At 44.7% G+C, this 16,098-nt stretch overlaps 1 protein-coding gene across 2 annotated transcripts in view; it reads left to right on the top strand.

The window, feature by feature from the left end:
• The first annotated feature begins 8,587 nt into the window (after positions 1-8,587).
• The window catches only part of ACADL (acyl-CoA dehydrogenase long chain), a 56,893-nt gene continuing 49,382 nt past the window's right edge, over positions 8,588-16,098 (top strand). The window contains exon 1 of one of the 2 annotated variants that reach the window (XM_061607876.1): positions 8,588-8,962. Coding sequence is in view for 1 of the 2 variants with exons in the window: in XM_061607875.1 (XP_061463859.1) it covers positions 13,859-13,875 (17 nt within the window). In the remaining variant the exon portion in view is untranslated. Of the gene's footprint in view, positions 13,876-16,098 lie in introns of both variants that reach the window. The other variant, XM_061607875.1, reaches the window with a different exon arrangement.

Raw genomic sequence — 16,098 nt, 5'->3', positions numbered from 1 at the left:
AAAGAGAAAGAAAGAAAGAAAGAAAGAAAGAAAGAAAGAAAGAAAGAAAGAAAGAAAGAAAGAAAGAAAGAAAGAAAGAAAGAAAGAAAGAAAAAGTCGTACAGGGACCTGAGATCTGTACAAAGGTAAATCACAGCTGGCGTTTCAAACGCAAAATAAAACTAAAGGAGACCGTGAAGTCAAGAAGCCTTCCTCAAAACGTCCTAACATCATGAGCGTTTGCCATAGGTACTTTTGACTTGTGTTGTTGCCAGTGTTGCTTGCTGACTTTCCCCTTCTGTTATCTAAAACATTTTTATCTCTCTCTTTGGCCAAAAATAATTAAAAAGAAAAGGCTCCCAGAGTGACATACAAATATCAGTGGCGGAGTGATGTGTCACAGTTGGCATTGGGAAGCTGGCTGAAGCAACAGGAGAGATGCTACAGTCCAGGGTAAGGGGTGGGGATTGGATTGTACCCTTAATGATTTATTGTAATTGATGAAGGTATTTTTGTTTTGTTGTCATTTATGGATATTTTGTCACTATGATAATATGTGAAATGGATCCTTGAATTTTGCCAATTGTTTATTTTCAGTTAGTTATATCTTGAATTATTATAGGATGACAGTGGGGGGAGGTTGTATATTTTGTCATTTCTATGGTTGTAAACCACCTTGAGTACAGTAATGTAGAAATGCAGTATACAAATTAAAAATGAACTGAAATGAATGAACATTGCTCAAAATCTTGCTCCTCACTGTGAAGTCTCTTGTTCCCTTCACTGAGATAAAAATCTGTGTCTCTTCCCTGCTACACAGTGAAATATTTCCCATACAAGTTGAAGGAAATCCAGTCACTGAGGGACAAATTACACACACATAGCCCCCCCAGACTCAAAGGTGATACCAACAATCTCAACAGCCTCTCATTATCCCTCTGAGAAGGAGTGCTTGTCTGCTTGCACACTCGCTGCAGTGACAGTCCACACAAGTTCAGTGCCCGCCCATCCTTACTTAAGGTTGGTGAGGAGGCGTGTCTAGTTGCTGCAACGTCTTAGTGCAGTGTAATCATGCCTAGTCTTCCGTAGTAATGAAGCTGATTCCTGTGTAGTCTGTACATGAAGTGCTCTGAAGTGAAACTTCCATTATATTGTTATGAGCATGGGGGTTGGGATGGATGATTTCTGCGGGTCCCCTTTCCAGCCTCTGATTTGGAATCCTATGCCCTGGGGGTTGGCTCAGCTAGCCAGATGAACCTGTTAATCAAATAGAGTGGCCAGGTAAGATAATGGGCTCGATCAGTTGCCCAGCAACGGAGAATGGGCCAGGAAGACCCCTATTGTCATTTAAACTCTGCAGGAGAGCCTCCTCCCCAGTCCTGGCAGCTAGCAGAAGTGTGCTTGTAGTTTTAGTGTGTCTAGAGAATTGCTGGGAACTGGAAGGCAGAGAGAGACTGGCTCTCTGCACCATGTCATGTAACATAAGAAAAAAAAAACCCAAATTCTGTGATTGTTGGTTTTTTTACTTGAGTTCTTTGCATGGTTTAGGGGTGGCATTGCAGGAGATCAGGCTCTTATGGACAGCTGTGGGGCAGGTAGAAATTAAATGGAGTAAGCCTTTTTTGTATGAAAATACAATTATGGGGAAAGCTTCACCTGTGGCCATTCTATCTCTCAGACATCTTATTCCTTGTGTGTGCCCCCCTCGCCAGACTTATTTTGATTTGTAAATGCCATGACTATTGCCATTCCCTCCCCCCGTTTATCTTTGCAACAACCCTGTGAGGTAACTTAGGCTGAGACAATATTAGGGTTGCCAGGCTCAGGGCCTGAGACTGATCCTGTATCTTTAGGAGAAGAGAAAGTCAGCCAAGTGTAGATGTTCTTGCAGCACTGTAACGGGAAAAACCACAAGGTGGAATTCTCCCTTCCCCCTGCACAACTTTTAAAGATGCAGAAAACCTCTTGGTTGCCAGGCCCGGCCTCCAAGCAAGACTGCATCGGGACCTTGATGAAATAGAGCATTCAGAGCTCATAAAAATGCTCCTTAGAAGCCATAGCTCAGCATCACTCAGCATCTTCATTCTGTCTTTTGGCGCTTCACTTGTCTGCACTGGGTTCTATGATATGGTATCAGCTGGCAGGCGAGCGGGAGGGCAGGCTGGCAACTTTGCACGTGGCGGGGCGGTGAGTGGCTCCTCACTCCAGGCGTTGTGCGTTGCTCCTCCGGGCATCCCTCCTCGCCTTCTCCAGCATGCTGGGGGCAATGGCCAGCAGTGTTGGCCACTGACTTTAAGCTTCAAGCCCTCCTGTGGCAGCTCCTTTAGGCCAAGGTTATTTATTTATATTTTATTATATTTATTATTTGATTCATATCCCGCCCTTTGTCTCAGGAGAAGCCCAGGGTGGCAAACAAAAACACTAAAAACACTTTAAAACACCATAAAGACAGACTTTAAAAAACAAAACATATTTAAAAACATGTTTAAAAATGCTTTAAAAACATCTTTTTAAAAAGGTTTAAAAACGTATTAAAAAACTATTCCAACACAGAGGTAGTTCCCACTACCCTTAACAAACTACAGTCCTCATGATTCTGTGGTGGGATTCATGTGCTTCAAATGTATGTTGAATGGTGTGGATCTACCCTAGGTATGTTGCGCATTCATTAGTGAATTGAAAAGAGCAATTTAAAAAGATAATTTTTAAACGGAGCCAATGCTAATCCATGTCATCAGTACTGAGCTACATGGTACAGAATGGCCTGAGCCGGTATAAGGCAGATTCCTTTGTTCCTAAAAGTGGAAAGAGACCCAAGGACCACAGGGACTCCAAACTTTATTTCTGTATTTTATTTACATTTATATACCGTTTTATTGTAAAAAATCTCAAAGCAGTTTACAGAAGGAATTAAAACAATGAAATTATTGGCAGAAACAGTTAAAGACAGGTATTTAAAATTCAAAATAATAAAACCAACAATGAGTAAAAAACAGATAAAAAACACAATAGCTTCTGCATGCCTGGGTAGACTTGCCTAAACAAAAACGTTTTTAGCAGGTGCTGAAAAGAGTACAATGACTGTGTCTGCCTATTGTCAATAGGCAGGGAGTTCCAAAGGGTAGCTGCCACACTAAAGGACTGATTTTGTACGAGAGTAGAACAAGTACAATGTGGAACCCATAACATGGAAAGCACATCTTGAACTTGGCCTGGTAGCAAATCGGCAATCGGTGCAGAGGTATTACGTGCTGATAGGGTCTCACTCGTGTCAGCAATCGTGCCATGGAATTCTGCACTAACTGTAGCCCCCAGGTCAGGTAGGGGCAGGGCATTCCAACCTTGCTTGGATATGGATATCTTAGCGGAGGATCCCTAGTCAAGCTTACCAACAGCACAATCCAAACCATATCTACTCAGAAGTAAGTCCTATTGAGTTCTATGGGGCTTAGTAAGTGTGTTTAGAATATGGATCAAATAATAAATAAATAAAGAATATACACACATATGAAGGCAAAAGTGGAGATGGAGTGGTGGGGTGAGTTCAGCACAGAGACACACTAGCCTGCTCTCTCTCATGGCTCACGTTGCAGACTAGGTCTCAGTTGTGAGCAGCTGGGCAGGAAGGCCCAAAGAGGGGCTTCCGAAACACAGTCACACACAAAGACAGGCAGAGGGAACAGATGTGGAGTCTACGGTTTATAGGGTAAGGACCTCCAGAAGACAGAAAAGGAGCAAGAGGTACCTTTCCTAGCCCTGGTGGGCAATCCTGAAGAAGTAGAGCAGGGGTGTGTGAATCTCCTGGGTCAGGTAGGAAAACAGCAAATGCAGCAAACAGGAAGAAACCCTGAAAATGGCTTCTTGGATCTCTGCTTCAACTAACCAAGGATCCAGGGGAAGCAGGAACTGTAGTGGACTTTTGATGCAGATGCAGCAAGCAGGAAACCAGAGACAGTCAAGGAAAAGCAGGAAGGTCAGACCTCTGGGTTCTGGGTGCCTAAGTGATTCAGCAAGTGCAGCGCTTGGAAAAGTTACTTTTTTGAACTACAACTCCCATCAGCCCAATCCAGTGGCCATGCTGGCTGAGGCTGATGGGAGTTGTAGTTCAAAAAAGTAACTTTTCCAAGCTGTGAATTCTGCATCAGCAGAGTGGATCTGGGGAGCCACAACCCAGACAAGTGATTCAGCAAGTGATTTTACAGTGGAACTGGGTAACTTAGAACTCATAACAATTTTACTGTGATGCCTGGAGTTTTTATAGCCTCAAAAATAAAAGCTTCAAAGCAGAATCCAATTGGATTAGATCAGGAAGGTGCCACTCTTGGTTTTCTGTACCTAGCATGAGTCATATGGTGATGGGATTTTGTTTTGTGGAGAGAGGTGGTGGTATTCACTCTATAACTAGTTTGATTTAATACAGATTTGAACAATGGGCTCCTTTCCTGAGGGACAAAATATTACAATTATTTATTATCTATTTATTTATTAGATTTATATCCCACCCTTCCTCCTAGTAGGAGCCCAGGATGGCAAACTAAAACACTAAAAACATCATAAAAACAGACCTGAAAATATAGTAAAACATCTTTTAAAACATTTTTAGAAAGCTTTAAAAACATCCTTTAAAAAAAAAAGGTTTAAAAACATATTAAAAAGCAATTCCAACACAGACACAGACTGGGATAAAGTCTCTACTTAAAAGGCTTGTTGAAAGAGGAAGGTCTTCAGTAGGCGCCAAATAGATAACAGAGATGGCACCTGTCTAATATTTATGGGGAAGGAATTCCAAAGGATAGGTGACACTACACTAAAGGTCTGTTTCCTATGTTGTGCGGAATGGACCTCCTCATAAGATGGTATCTACAGGAGGCCCTCACCCGCAGGGCACAGTGATCGACTGGGTACATAAGGAATAAGACAGTCTTTCTTGTATCTAGGGTTGCCAGGTCGGAGCCATCCAAAAACCTGAGAAAATGGGGGTGGGCCCTAGTGACATCACGGGGCGGGCCCTAGTGATGTCACAGGGCGGGCCCTAGTGATGTCACGGGGCGGGCCCTAGTGACGTCATTAAGCATGATACATTGTATCAACCACAGTTGCTTGGAGCATGCCATTCAAAAAAAATTCTCTGGAGATTAAAATAGAAATCTTACCTAAAATAGGGTGTTCCTAGGTCCATCTGAAGTGACAAGGCCATTCTTTCTCACAAGCTTAGGGTGATGCAAAATGGAAATGGACTGCCTTCAAGTTGGTCCCAGATAGGGTCTTCATGGTAAGCGGTATTCAGACAGAGGTGTTTTACTATTGCCTTCCTCTGAGTCTGAGAGGCAGTGACTGGCCCAAGGTCACCCAGGGAGCTTCATGGCTGTGTGGAGATTCAAACCCTGGTCTGCCAGGTCACAGTTCAACGCCTTTAGGGAACATTTAATCTAGCTTAATCAAAAGCCGGAGATCCTCCTGTTTAAATGAAGTATAGCCGGAGACCGGAGATGGCCCTCTTTTCCCTGAAACTCCGGCAGAAAGCCGGAGACTTGGCAACCCTACTTGTATCCTGGTCCCAAGCTGTATAGGGCTTTGCACACAAAACTAGAACTTTGAACTTAGCCTGGCAGGAAATGGGCAGCCAGTGCAATTCTTTCAGCAGAGGGGTGACATGTTGACGATACCCTGCCCCAGTGAGCAGTCTCACCACTGCATTTTGCACCAGCTGCAGCTTCCGGACCAACCTCACAGGTAGCCTGTTGTCTCCCAAATGGGTTAGTACAGCCAAATGACCACTCCCAGGTTGAAGGGTTGTTAGAAATAGGCTTCAGCAATCCCACCCAATATGAGTTAGTAGTTCAATATACTTAAGCATGCAGTAGAAAGGCCCCCAGAAGGGCCTCAGCAGCAAACAAGGAACAAGGAAATAGAAAATATAAAATGCTTTTATGTTTGCATTAAGCTGTTGCTATAGAACCCAGCCCACAATTTATTTATTTATTTATTTAAAATACTTATACCCCGCCCTTCTTCCGAGGAACTCAGGGCGGCTCACAATTAAAACAATAAACAACCAATATGCATGTTAAAAACAATTAAAAATAGATTAAATCAAAATAGATTAAAACTATAACATTTTCAGTTAAAAGCCCGCCTAAATAAAACAGTCTTCACTTGGGCGCGAAAGGACGATAGCGAGGAAGCCAACCGAACCTCGCTAGGGAGGGAATTCTACAATCTAGGGGCAGCCATCGAAAAGGCCCTATTCTGTGTCTCGGCAAGAAGAACTTGCGAGAAAAATGGAATAGTAAGGAGGGCCTCACCGGATGATCTTAAAATCCGGACAGGTTCCTAGAGGTCTAACAGAGCCTGGACCTAAGCCGTATAAGGCTTTATAGGTCAAAACCAGCACTTTGAATTGTGCCCGGAAACAGATTGGCAGCCAGTGGAGCTGGTATAGCAAAGGAGTAGTATGTTCTTTGAACCCAGCTCCAGTTAACATTCTGGCTGCCGCTCTTTGTACCAATTTAAGTTTCTGAGCAGTCTTCAAGGGCAGCCTGTGATGTTCCTATATTAATGTATATATGGTAAGTGTTGTTGTTTAGAAGATACATGGTAAGTGGAGTGAAAGAGGGGGAGTGAATGGGCAGTAGAATGCGAGATGATTGGCTGAGTGTTTAAAATGGCTGAACGTATAAAAGGAAGAGTGAGAGTGGAATCTGGGGGGGAGAAGAGAACTGAGTGGGTTGGTTGGTGGGGTTTAGAGAGTTGTTTGCCAGGAGGGAGGTGGAGTTCGGATTAGTATTGAGTAAAACCATATGCTTATGTGCCTTAAGAAGAAATCTTGTTAATCTTGTTAGCTTTGTTATCTGTAATAAATACTTAATTTGGTTTACCAAAGGCCTGATCCTTGGCTGGGGTTTCACAGACCAGAAGGGAGGGTAAGGTAATGACCAAGGCTGAAGGGGAACTGTAACAAATGGTGGCAGCGGTGAACAGAATAACAATACCAGTATTCAGAGTCTCTGGGAATACTAGTATTGGGACGTTACTGGTGGTTGCCTAGCAGGGGGATCTGTTGAGATCTGTGCTAGAGCGGGGAGAGAAACCATAAGAGAGAGCGGTCCGGACTGGTGGAGTCCCTGGTGGTGCCTAGTGACAGGCAGTAACCACGAGCAGGTAGGAACCTGACAGGGAGAGCCAGGGAAGGGCATCACACAGCCCTACGTAGAGAGTGTTACAGTAGTCTAATCGGGATGTAACTAAGCCATGTGTTACCGTAGTCAAGTCTGACAGGTCAAGGAACGGGCGCAGCTGGCGCACTAATCTTAATTGAGCGAAGGCACTCCCGGCCACAGCAGAGACCTGCGCCTCCAAGCTCAAAGTCGAGTCCAGGAGTACTCCCAAGCTGCGAACTTGAGATTTCAGGGGGAGTGTAACCCCGTCCAGCACAAGTTGAATCCCTATTCCCTGATCCGCCCTCCGACTGACAAGGAGCACCTCTGTCTTGTCAGGATTTAGTTTCAGCTTGTTCGTCCCCATTCAGTCCATCACTGATACCAGGCAGCGGTTTAGGACCTGGATGGCTTCCTTGGTTTCATTAGGTGGAAAGGAGGAATAGAGTTGGGTGTCATCCTCATATTGGTGACACCGAACCCCAAAACTCCAGATAATCTCTCCCAGCGGTTTCATGTAGATATTAAATAGTATGGGGGACAGGACTGAACCCTGGGGGACCCCATAGGTCAATGGCCAAGGGGTTGAGCAGGTATCCCCCATAACCGCCTTCTGGGTTTGCCCCTCTAGGAAGGATCGGAGCCACCATAGCACCATGCCTTCAAGTCCCATCCCAGCGAGGCGACCCAGGAGGATACCATGGTTGATGGTATCGAAAGCAGCTGAGAGGTCCAGTAGAACCAACAGGGACACACTCCCCCTGTCCAGTTCCCTGCGTAGGTCATCCACCAAGGCGACCAAAGCCATCTCAGTCCCATAGCCGGGCCTGAAACCAGATTGAAATGGATCTAGATAATCCATCTCATCCAAAAATCTCTGGAGCTGGGCGGTTACCACTCATTCTGTTATCTTGCCCAAAAAAGGAATATTGGAGACTGGACGATAGTTACCTAATAATGAGGGGTCAAGGGAGGATTTTTTCAGCAAAGGTCTTATTACAGCTTCCTTTAGACAGGGTGGTAATCTGCCCTGTTGTAGAGAGGCGTTGATCACTTCCTTGACCCACTCGACCAGTCCCTTTCTGGCATGAAGGACGCGGATAAGAGATAAGGAACAGGTGCAAAGTACGCACACGGGTGTTAGGTACACATAGATTGTGGGCTAGGTGCGAAGGTTACTGAGAAATGTATTGACTGAAAACACCAAGATAACCGGGACGGAAAGTCCCAAAAGGAGCAGAGAAGCGTATGTGTTTCCATTAGACTTTCACCCCCACACAGGATGTACACGTAGACAGCTAATGGAAAAGAACATGTACAGAACACAGAAAGGAATTGGCGAACAGCCAAAGGGCGGTGGCCAAGGGATGTTAATGCAGAGAAGTGGAAAAATACCATGAGGAGGGGGGAGCAGGTTGAAACCTATATAAGACTGCTTGAATGTAACTTCGACAGGAGATCTCTTGGGCATGAGTCGAGAGATGGCTCCTCCTGTGTACACAGAATAAAGGCTTTGATTCTTGAATGCTGATTTCGTGTCTGTAAGTATTATTGACTGACTTATGGGCATAAATACGATATTTTCGTAACAATTTTGGCACCCCAGATGGAACTCCTTTAAAACTCAGTGCCAAATCAGGCCGCTGTACTCCGCCAGGCTGGGGGAGTGCGCACCGGACTCTTTAGGTCTGCCCTGGGGGCCATGAGGCACTGGACCTGATTGGGACGCTGATAATTGGGGTCCCAAACCGAGAAATCAGCTTCAGAATAAGGGAAAAACTGCACAGTAGGGAAGAGCTGTGCCATTCTTCAGGACACTGACTGGGGTAAGTGGTGGTTATTGTTTGCCTTATATGTACAGAGGGGGGTGAAGGCAGTCGACTTTGTTCCGACTCTGTTCGACTTCACCAGAAAAGTACATAAATAGGCAAGACCAAAAAAACAACAACACCCCAGGTATGAATGGGCACTGAAGGCTCCAAGGTAGGTTATGCTGCGGCAATGGTTCGTAAATAACCCTGTGTCAGGATGTAGATGAATGGCCAACGTATGGAACGAGGGTGGAATGACCCCCTGAGGAAGAGGGTTAGTCCAGGAAGAATAGGTTGTTTAAGTGGATCTTTTTAAGGCCTGTGTGTGTTTTTCTTGGTTTCACTGTGGTTCTTGGTGTGTCTGTAGATAATATATGTTGAAACATTGTTAATAAAGAAATTTATCCTGGCGCTGGCGCCATGACACAAACTTCATGGTTAACATGTGGAGGTTGCCAGTAGAACATTGAGGACTGTTGTTAAAACCAAAAAGTTCCTATAAGAAGTCTGGCATCTCTCTCCAGGTTAAGGAAATAGGAATTGAGAGACCTAGAAAAAGGCATCGTAAATATTGTAGATATAAAGTAGATATAAAAGTATCACGTGAATGCAAAGGGAACTTGTTTCATATAAATAGATGTGTGAATAAAGAAATGTATAGGAAAGTTGTTTTGAAATTGTAAAGAATTATCAGCCAAGGCAAAATGTTGTCCTAAGCAGTCTGACATCGTCCTCTGTGTATTTGTGTTTCTCTGAAGTGTCTGTGATTAACGTATGTAAAAGTGTTAGAAGTAATATTTGTCAGGAGGAATAATAGTTAAAGTTGATAGGACTGTGATTGTGGTGGATTTGTTATTATAAAGGTTTTATATGAGAGAAACGGAATGACTAGACTGGGGAAATAGGGAAATAGTGGATGAGGTGATTCAAATCACCCCTTCTCCGGTAAAATGTAAAGGTTGCCAACGTAATAATATTTTGTAATTGTAAATACATTACAGGCTGTTAGGCTAGAAGGTCTACTAGAACAGAATGTTGCCATAAATAGTCTGGTAATAAGAGAGGAAGAGTGGAATTAATCTTTACTATTGACAACCCAATCCACACGGTCACAGGTGGGAATTAGGAGCTCAGATAAAATAATGCCCCTTCAGGAAACCCAAGCGATAGATCAGGATGATTGGTCGGTATTCAAATATGTTCCATTTTCCACATTGGATTTATTAAACTGGACCACCCACACCCCAACCTTAAAAGAGGATACATCCAAAATACATGACCTTTTCCAGTCAATTTTTCTAAGCCACAATCCAACTTGGGGTGACAACCAGACATTGTTACAAATTTTGTTGACAGTGGAGGAAAAGGGACTTGTTGTAAGCCAAGCAAGACGGCAGGCTCAGGCCGATAATGAGGGAGGCAGTCCCTGCACTCAGGAGGAGGCATGTCCTCTTATGGCTCCTGCATGGAACTCCCGCACGGGGCCAGGAGAAAGATTGATCAGGCGCCTGATCCTTCTTGGGATCCAAAGGGCGGTTCCTAAGACAATCTGAGCAGGCTATATGAAATACATCAAAAACAAGATGAGGACCCAGCCCAGTTTCTTCATTGAAGTATGACCACTTTTTGACAGTATAGTGACATGGACCCTGATAATCCAGTAAACTCGAGGCTCGTAATCAGCTTCTTTGTGCAGGGGTCACGAACCCCTTTGGCCAAAGACCAATGTGGAAAATGTCAAGAAAGAGGACTCTGGGCCTGAGAATGCCCCCGGGGAAACAAAAACCGAGGCCACCGCAGAGGGGAGAGACCCCCATGGGCTCCACAGGGTGAAGAAGGTCCAAAGTAGAAGGAATACAAGACAACAAATAGTAAGTAGTATGTTGTCCGAAAGAACCATGAGCATTCTTGGGATTAATGGGATTCTGGAGACAGTGGATCCCGGAATATGGGCAGAAGGCAACCGCCCTCTATAACTCCTGGAAGTGGACCAGGGACATGGAAAAAGCTTTTAAGGACTTACAGCCTGCTTTAATGAAGGCTCCAGTCCTAGGACCACCCGATGCCCGGGAGTCAGATAGACTGCATGTGCATGAGAACAAGGGGGCAGCTTCAGGAATACTCACGCAAAAACTGGGAGGTGCATGAAGACCCAGGAGTAAAAGGATGGCCGGCCTGTCTGATGGAGAAACCTGAGAAAATTGTAATAGGGGCCACACTAGAGATTATAGGACCTCATGATGTCCCTACTGGGGGGAACAGCATTGGGGAACATGTTAATTAGGTAAATAATAGCTCCAGGGTTGCATGTGGAAACTCAGAAAGTGACTGCGCAATGCCCAATCTGTGCAAATAACACAGTTACGGTGTGCCTCGGACTACTAAATTGACACCTTTTGAAACCTTGTATGGAAGACCCCTCACCTGTGGGGAATACAGTTAAATCAGTAGATGTAATTCTAGGGGATTCAATGGTGAAAGAATGTTATTGCCTTGCAGTCTGTTTTGCATGATCTCCACAGATATTCTCAAACATACCAGCAACTCCCATTGGATGGCCCAGTACACCCTTTCAAGCCGGGCGACTGGGTACGAGTGAAGAAGTGGAAATAAGAGCCATTACAGAACTCTTGGGGCCCCGCCAGACAGGTATTTTTGACAACACACACTGCTCTTAAAATCGACAGGGTACCCAGATGGACACATGTTACACGAGTTAAGCGTGCAGTATCACCAGTAACTGAGAGGAACCAGGGAAGAGGGTAGCGCAGGACCCTCCAACGGCAGGAGTGAAAAATCAAGAACTCGAAGAAAAGTGGTTTTCGGGAACTGTACCGAGTTTCAACCTGAAGTTAAGGCTGGAAAGAGACTTTTAAACTGATTGTGAATTTTGCATTAGGCCCCAACGGAAACATGGGAATGGTTGGGATTTTGGGGTGCGGTAGGAGTAATATTGTCACAATGTATTTTGTTATGATGGGGCTCATATGTCCAATACCATCAATTGGAAGGAAAGGAGAGGAAACAACAGATAATTCCTTCTTGCAAGCCATTGCAGCTATGGTCAAAGAAACTAATTCCAGTAAATGCTGGATTTGGGCAAAAGGTCCCCAAGATAGTCAGAGCACACTCCCATTCTGGGTGATTCCCTTTACCTCCATCCAAATGGCACAAACTGAGGATAGTAAGAATAAGACCTGGGATTCGGATAAGTTTTGGATTCAGAAGACCTGGGAGGTATGGCCCACAGACAGGATATGGTGTTTTGAGCGAAAAAGAGGGAATATATATGTTGGTCAATCCCAATGCGAGTGGACCCTGAAATGGGTAAAAACACCCACATGGGACCCCCCAATAGATTGCTCTACTCAGTCCTGGAACCAAACGTATCTCCTCCAGAACTTTTGCAATTGTACAGATGAGGATGAGATGTACAGAGTTGCATACAATAGAGCTGCCAATTGCCAATGCCACAAACTAAGCATGACTAGCCTGTGGACATACATGGAGCCCTGGACCTGCAAGGCATTATAATATGACTCAAGGCCAGTACCAGGACAACCGGCACCGGCTCAGATGGGTGTCCAGGAATGGCACCCACCATCCTGGGTTTATAATGGCTTGGGTAGCGAATGGCACTTGGTATAGTGAGAATGAGGGAGCCTGCATAAATGGGTCACAGCCAGTCCCTGGGGGAGAACTGAAAGATATGCTGTGGTGTAACACTAGCAAGATATATTCCCATTTAAGGTTTGGTTCACCTTTTGTAGCAAGTTGGTATGATCCCTCCCAGGGTCGCAGGATTAGCATGAATGAAAAAGGAAACAGAGGTTGGGATAAAGGGCCCTATGAAGGAAGGGCAAAGAAGGCCCTGCACGGACATCATTTCATTTGTGGAAGTAATGCCTGGAAACAATTACCTGCCAATTGGTCAGGAACATGTTATGTAGGAGTGCTGGCAACCCCCCCCTTTGTAAAATAAGGTGACAATGCCTCCATGTATAAACCACTACATGGGAAGGTTCCAGACAGGTGCTCTCCAGGGCACAGCAAGAATGGGGACACACCATATGGACCCCCCGGGAGATCGTAGACTATTATGAACCAGTCAGATGGTCTTCAATAGGTATCGTGGGGGCTAGAGCCATGACAAACGTGCTCATCATAATCTGATGATTTCTCAGAGGATTGAAGCAATAACCTATAATCAAATGCTTGCAATGTATACTCCAATTATACAAGAAAAGGATCCGGAGGGTCCTTAAAAGCTTTTTGAGGGGGGAAATATTAGAAATAGGCTTCAGCAATCCCACCCAATATGAGTTAGTAGTTCAATATACTTAAGCATGCAGTAGAAAGGCCCCCAGAAGGGCCTCAGCAGCAAACAAGGAAATAGAAAATATAAAATGCTTTTATGTTTGCATTAAGCTGTTGCTATAGAACCCAGCCCACAATAACAGCATGAAGGACGCGGATAAGAGATAAGGAACAGGTGCAAAGTACGCACACGGGTGTTAAGTACACATAGATTGTGGGCTAGGTGCGAAGGTTACTGAGAAATGTATTGATTGAAAACACCAAGATAACTGGGACGGAAAGTCCCAAAAGGAGCAGAGAAGTGTATGTGTTTGCATTAGACTTTTGCCCCCACACAGGATGTATGCACAGGATGTACACGTAGACAGCTAATGGAAAAGAACAGGTACAGAACACAGAAAGGAACTGGCGAACAGCCAAAGGGCGGTGGCCAAGGGATGTTAATGCAGAGAAGTGGAAAAATACCATGAGGAGGGGGGAGTAGGTTGAAACCTATATAAGACTGCTTGAATGTAACTTCGACAGGAGATCTCTTGGGCATGAGTCGAGAGATGGCTCCTCCTGTGTACACAGAATAAAGGCTTTGATTCTTGAATGCTGATTTCGTGTCTGTAAGTATTATTGGCTGACTTATGGGCATAAATACGATATTTTCATAAAAGGGTCCAACAAGCTTTATTTCATTCTGGCCAGAAGAGGTGCAAGGCAATAATTCGCAAAACAAGCACACCCCTTATGGGGGGGGGTGCTACACTTTTATACAATGCAAGCAAAAATTCATGACACATTCTAATTGGCCCCCTAATGCCATCCTGCCACCTTTCCATTGGTCAATCTTCTAACTTATGCATGCCCATCATTTCTTATGCACCCAGCACATTAATTTCTCCACCCATATCTGCATTCCAAGCTAGCCATCACACAATAGCTTCCCAGCACGTACTTTTAGTGATAAGCTTCAGCAGGGCATGTAACTTCTCTAGGCCTTGTAACATTTAGTTTCTCTTTTGTGCATTTTTCTTAAGAACACTGGCTCTTGAGTCATCATATCCCCCCTTTGAGACTCGAGTCCATTACTTAATGGAGTCGCAGTTCTCACTTATCTGGCCCATTCACAAGAATGCTTCAGCTTCTTTGTGATTTCTTTCCCCTGGGCCTTCCCCCTTGCAAACAAAACACGCTGGTATTCAAAACTTTATTTGCTAAAAACATCCAACATTCTGGTTTTGTTCATAGGGAGTATAAAAGTACCCCATAACTTTCTCCCAAACGAGTCCCAAAAAGACAACATACTGAAACCTTCGGCTCATGCTTGCTTTTTAAACAGGAACTTTAAGTCCTCCACAGGCTCTACTGTCCACCGCTGTCCTTTTGTGACGGCTTCTGGTGCATCACTCTCAGGGGGTCCTTCTCGTTCGGGTGGAGCTGCCTTCACTCAGGTGTAGTGGATCCACGGCTTGACACCTTGTACCTTCACCGCTGCGTGATGAGTAAAACTGTCACTGGTCCCCTCCACTTTGGCTTTAATGGCTCGTCTTTCCACGTCCTGATATACACCTGATCTCCCGGCTGAAAAGAATGGACTGGCACCTCCAATGGCAACAGCAAACGGTCTTGAACTTATCTGTGGAGAGAAGATAACACAGCAGACAGAGAAGACAAATACTGCTGTACCCACAACCCCCCGTTACATGCATTTGGGTACCCTGTGGTAGTAAAGCCTAATGGGTCAACAGCGTCACCATTGGATTCCTTGGATATGGTTTGCCATATAAAAGCTCAAATGGGCTAACTCCTAACCTGGCCCTTGGTGACACCCTAACTCTCAACAATGCTAAAGGCAATGCATCTGGCCACTTCAAATTCCCTTCCTGACAAATCTTTGCCAATTGTCTTTTCAAAGTCTGGTTCATTTTTTTCCACTTGCCCGCTGGATTGGGGTCTCCATGACGTGTGTAAATCCCATCTCAGTCCCAAAGCTTTGGCTAGAGAGGTTGCAACTCCTGCTACAAAATGAGGTCCTCGGTCTGAGGTGAGTCCTTCTGGCACTCCAAATCTGGGAATTATTTCTTTCATCATCCATTTGACTACTTCTCTGGCTTGGTTAGTTCTACAAGGAAAAGCTTCTGGCCATCCTGTCAAGGTGTCCACGAATACCAATAGGTACTTGTACCATTGAAATCTTGGTAATTCTGAAAAATCTACTTGCCAGTATTCTCTAGCTGATGTTCCATGTCGTCCTGTCCCCAGTGGAGGCTTAGGTTGTATCTCTGGATTGTTCTGACAGCATATCAGACACCTACGAGAAGCTTGCTTTGCCAAAGTTTGCATTTTTAGTCCTACCAAGATCCTCTGTAAATTCTGAGTCATTGCATCAGCTCCCATGTGAGTGTCATTTTGGTACTGATTAATCAAATGGACTAGAATTGTCTTTGGTACTACTATCTGTCCAGTAGGGACCCTCCACCATCCATCAACTTTCTCTTTAGCTCCTAATCTAGATGCCAATGTTTCTTCCTTCTCAATATATTTTTGAGTTTCTGATGGTAACTTCACTTGTGGGACAAGAGCCATCTGCTTTGCTGGCTCTCCCCGAGCTGCTCTCTTAGCTGCAGCATCTGCTGTCCGATTTCCTTTCACCACATCCTGATCTCCCTTCTGGTGGGCACGACAATGCATTACTGCCACTTCTGTAGGGTCGTTTACTGCTTCCAGAAGCTTAAAAATCTCCATTCCATGCTTTATTGGACTACCTGCAGAGGTTAACAAACCCCTTTCTTTCCATATAGCTCCATGGGCCTGCAACACTCCAAAAACGTATTTTGAGTCTGTAT

This window comes from Rhineura floridana, chromosome 2 (assembly GCF_030035675.1).
Source record: "Rhineura floridana isolate rRhiFlo1 chromosome 2, rRhiFlo1.hap2, whole genome shotgun sequence".
NCBI lineage: Eukaryota > Metazoa > Chordata > Lepidosauria > Squamata > Rhineuridae > Rhineura > Rhineura floridana.
The sequence above is the reverse complement of the archived record's forward strand: the minus strand, read 5'-3'. Positions and strand labels throughout refer to the sequence as shown.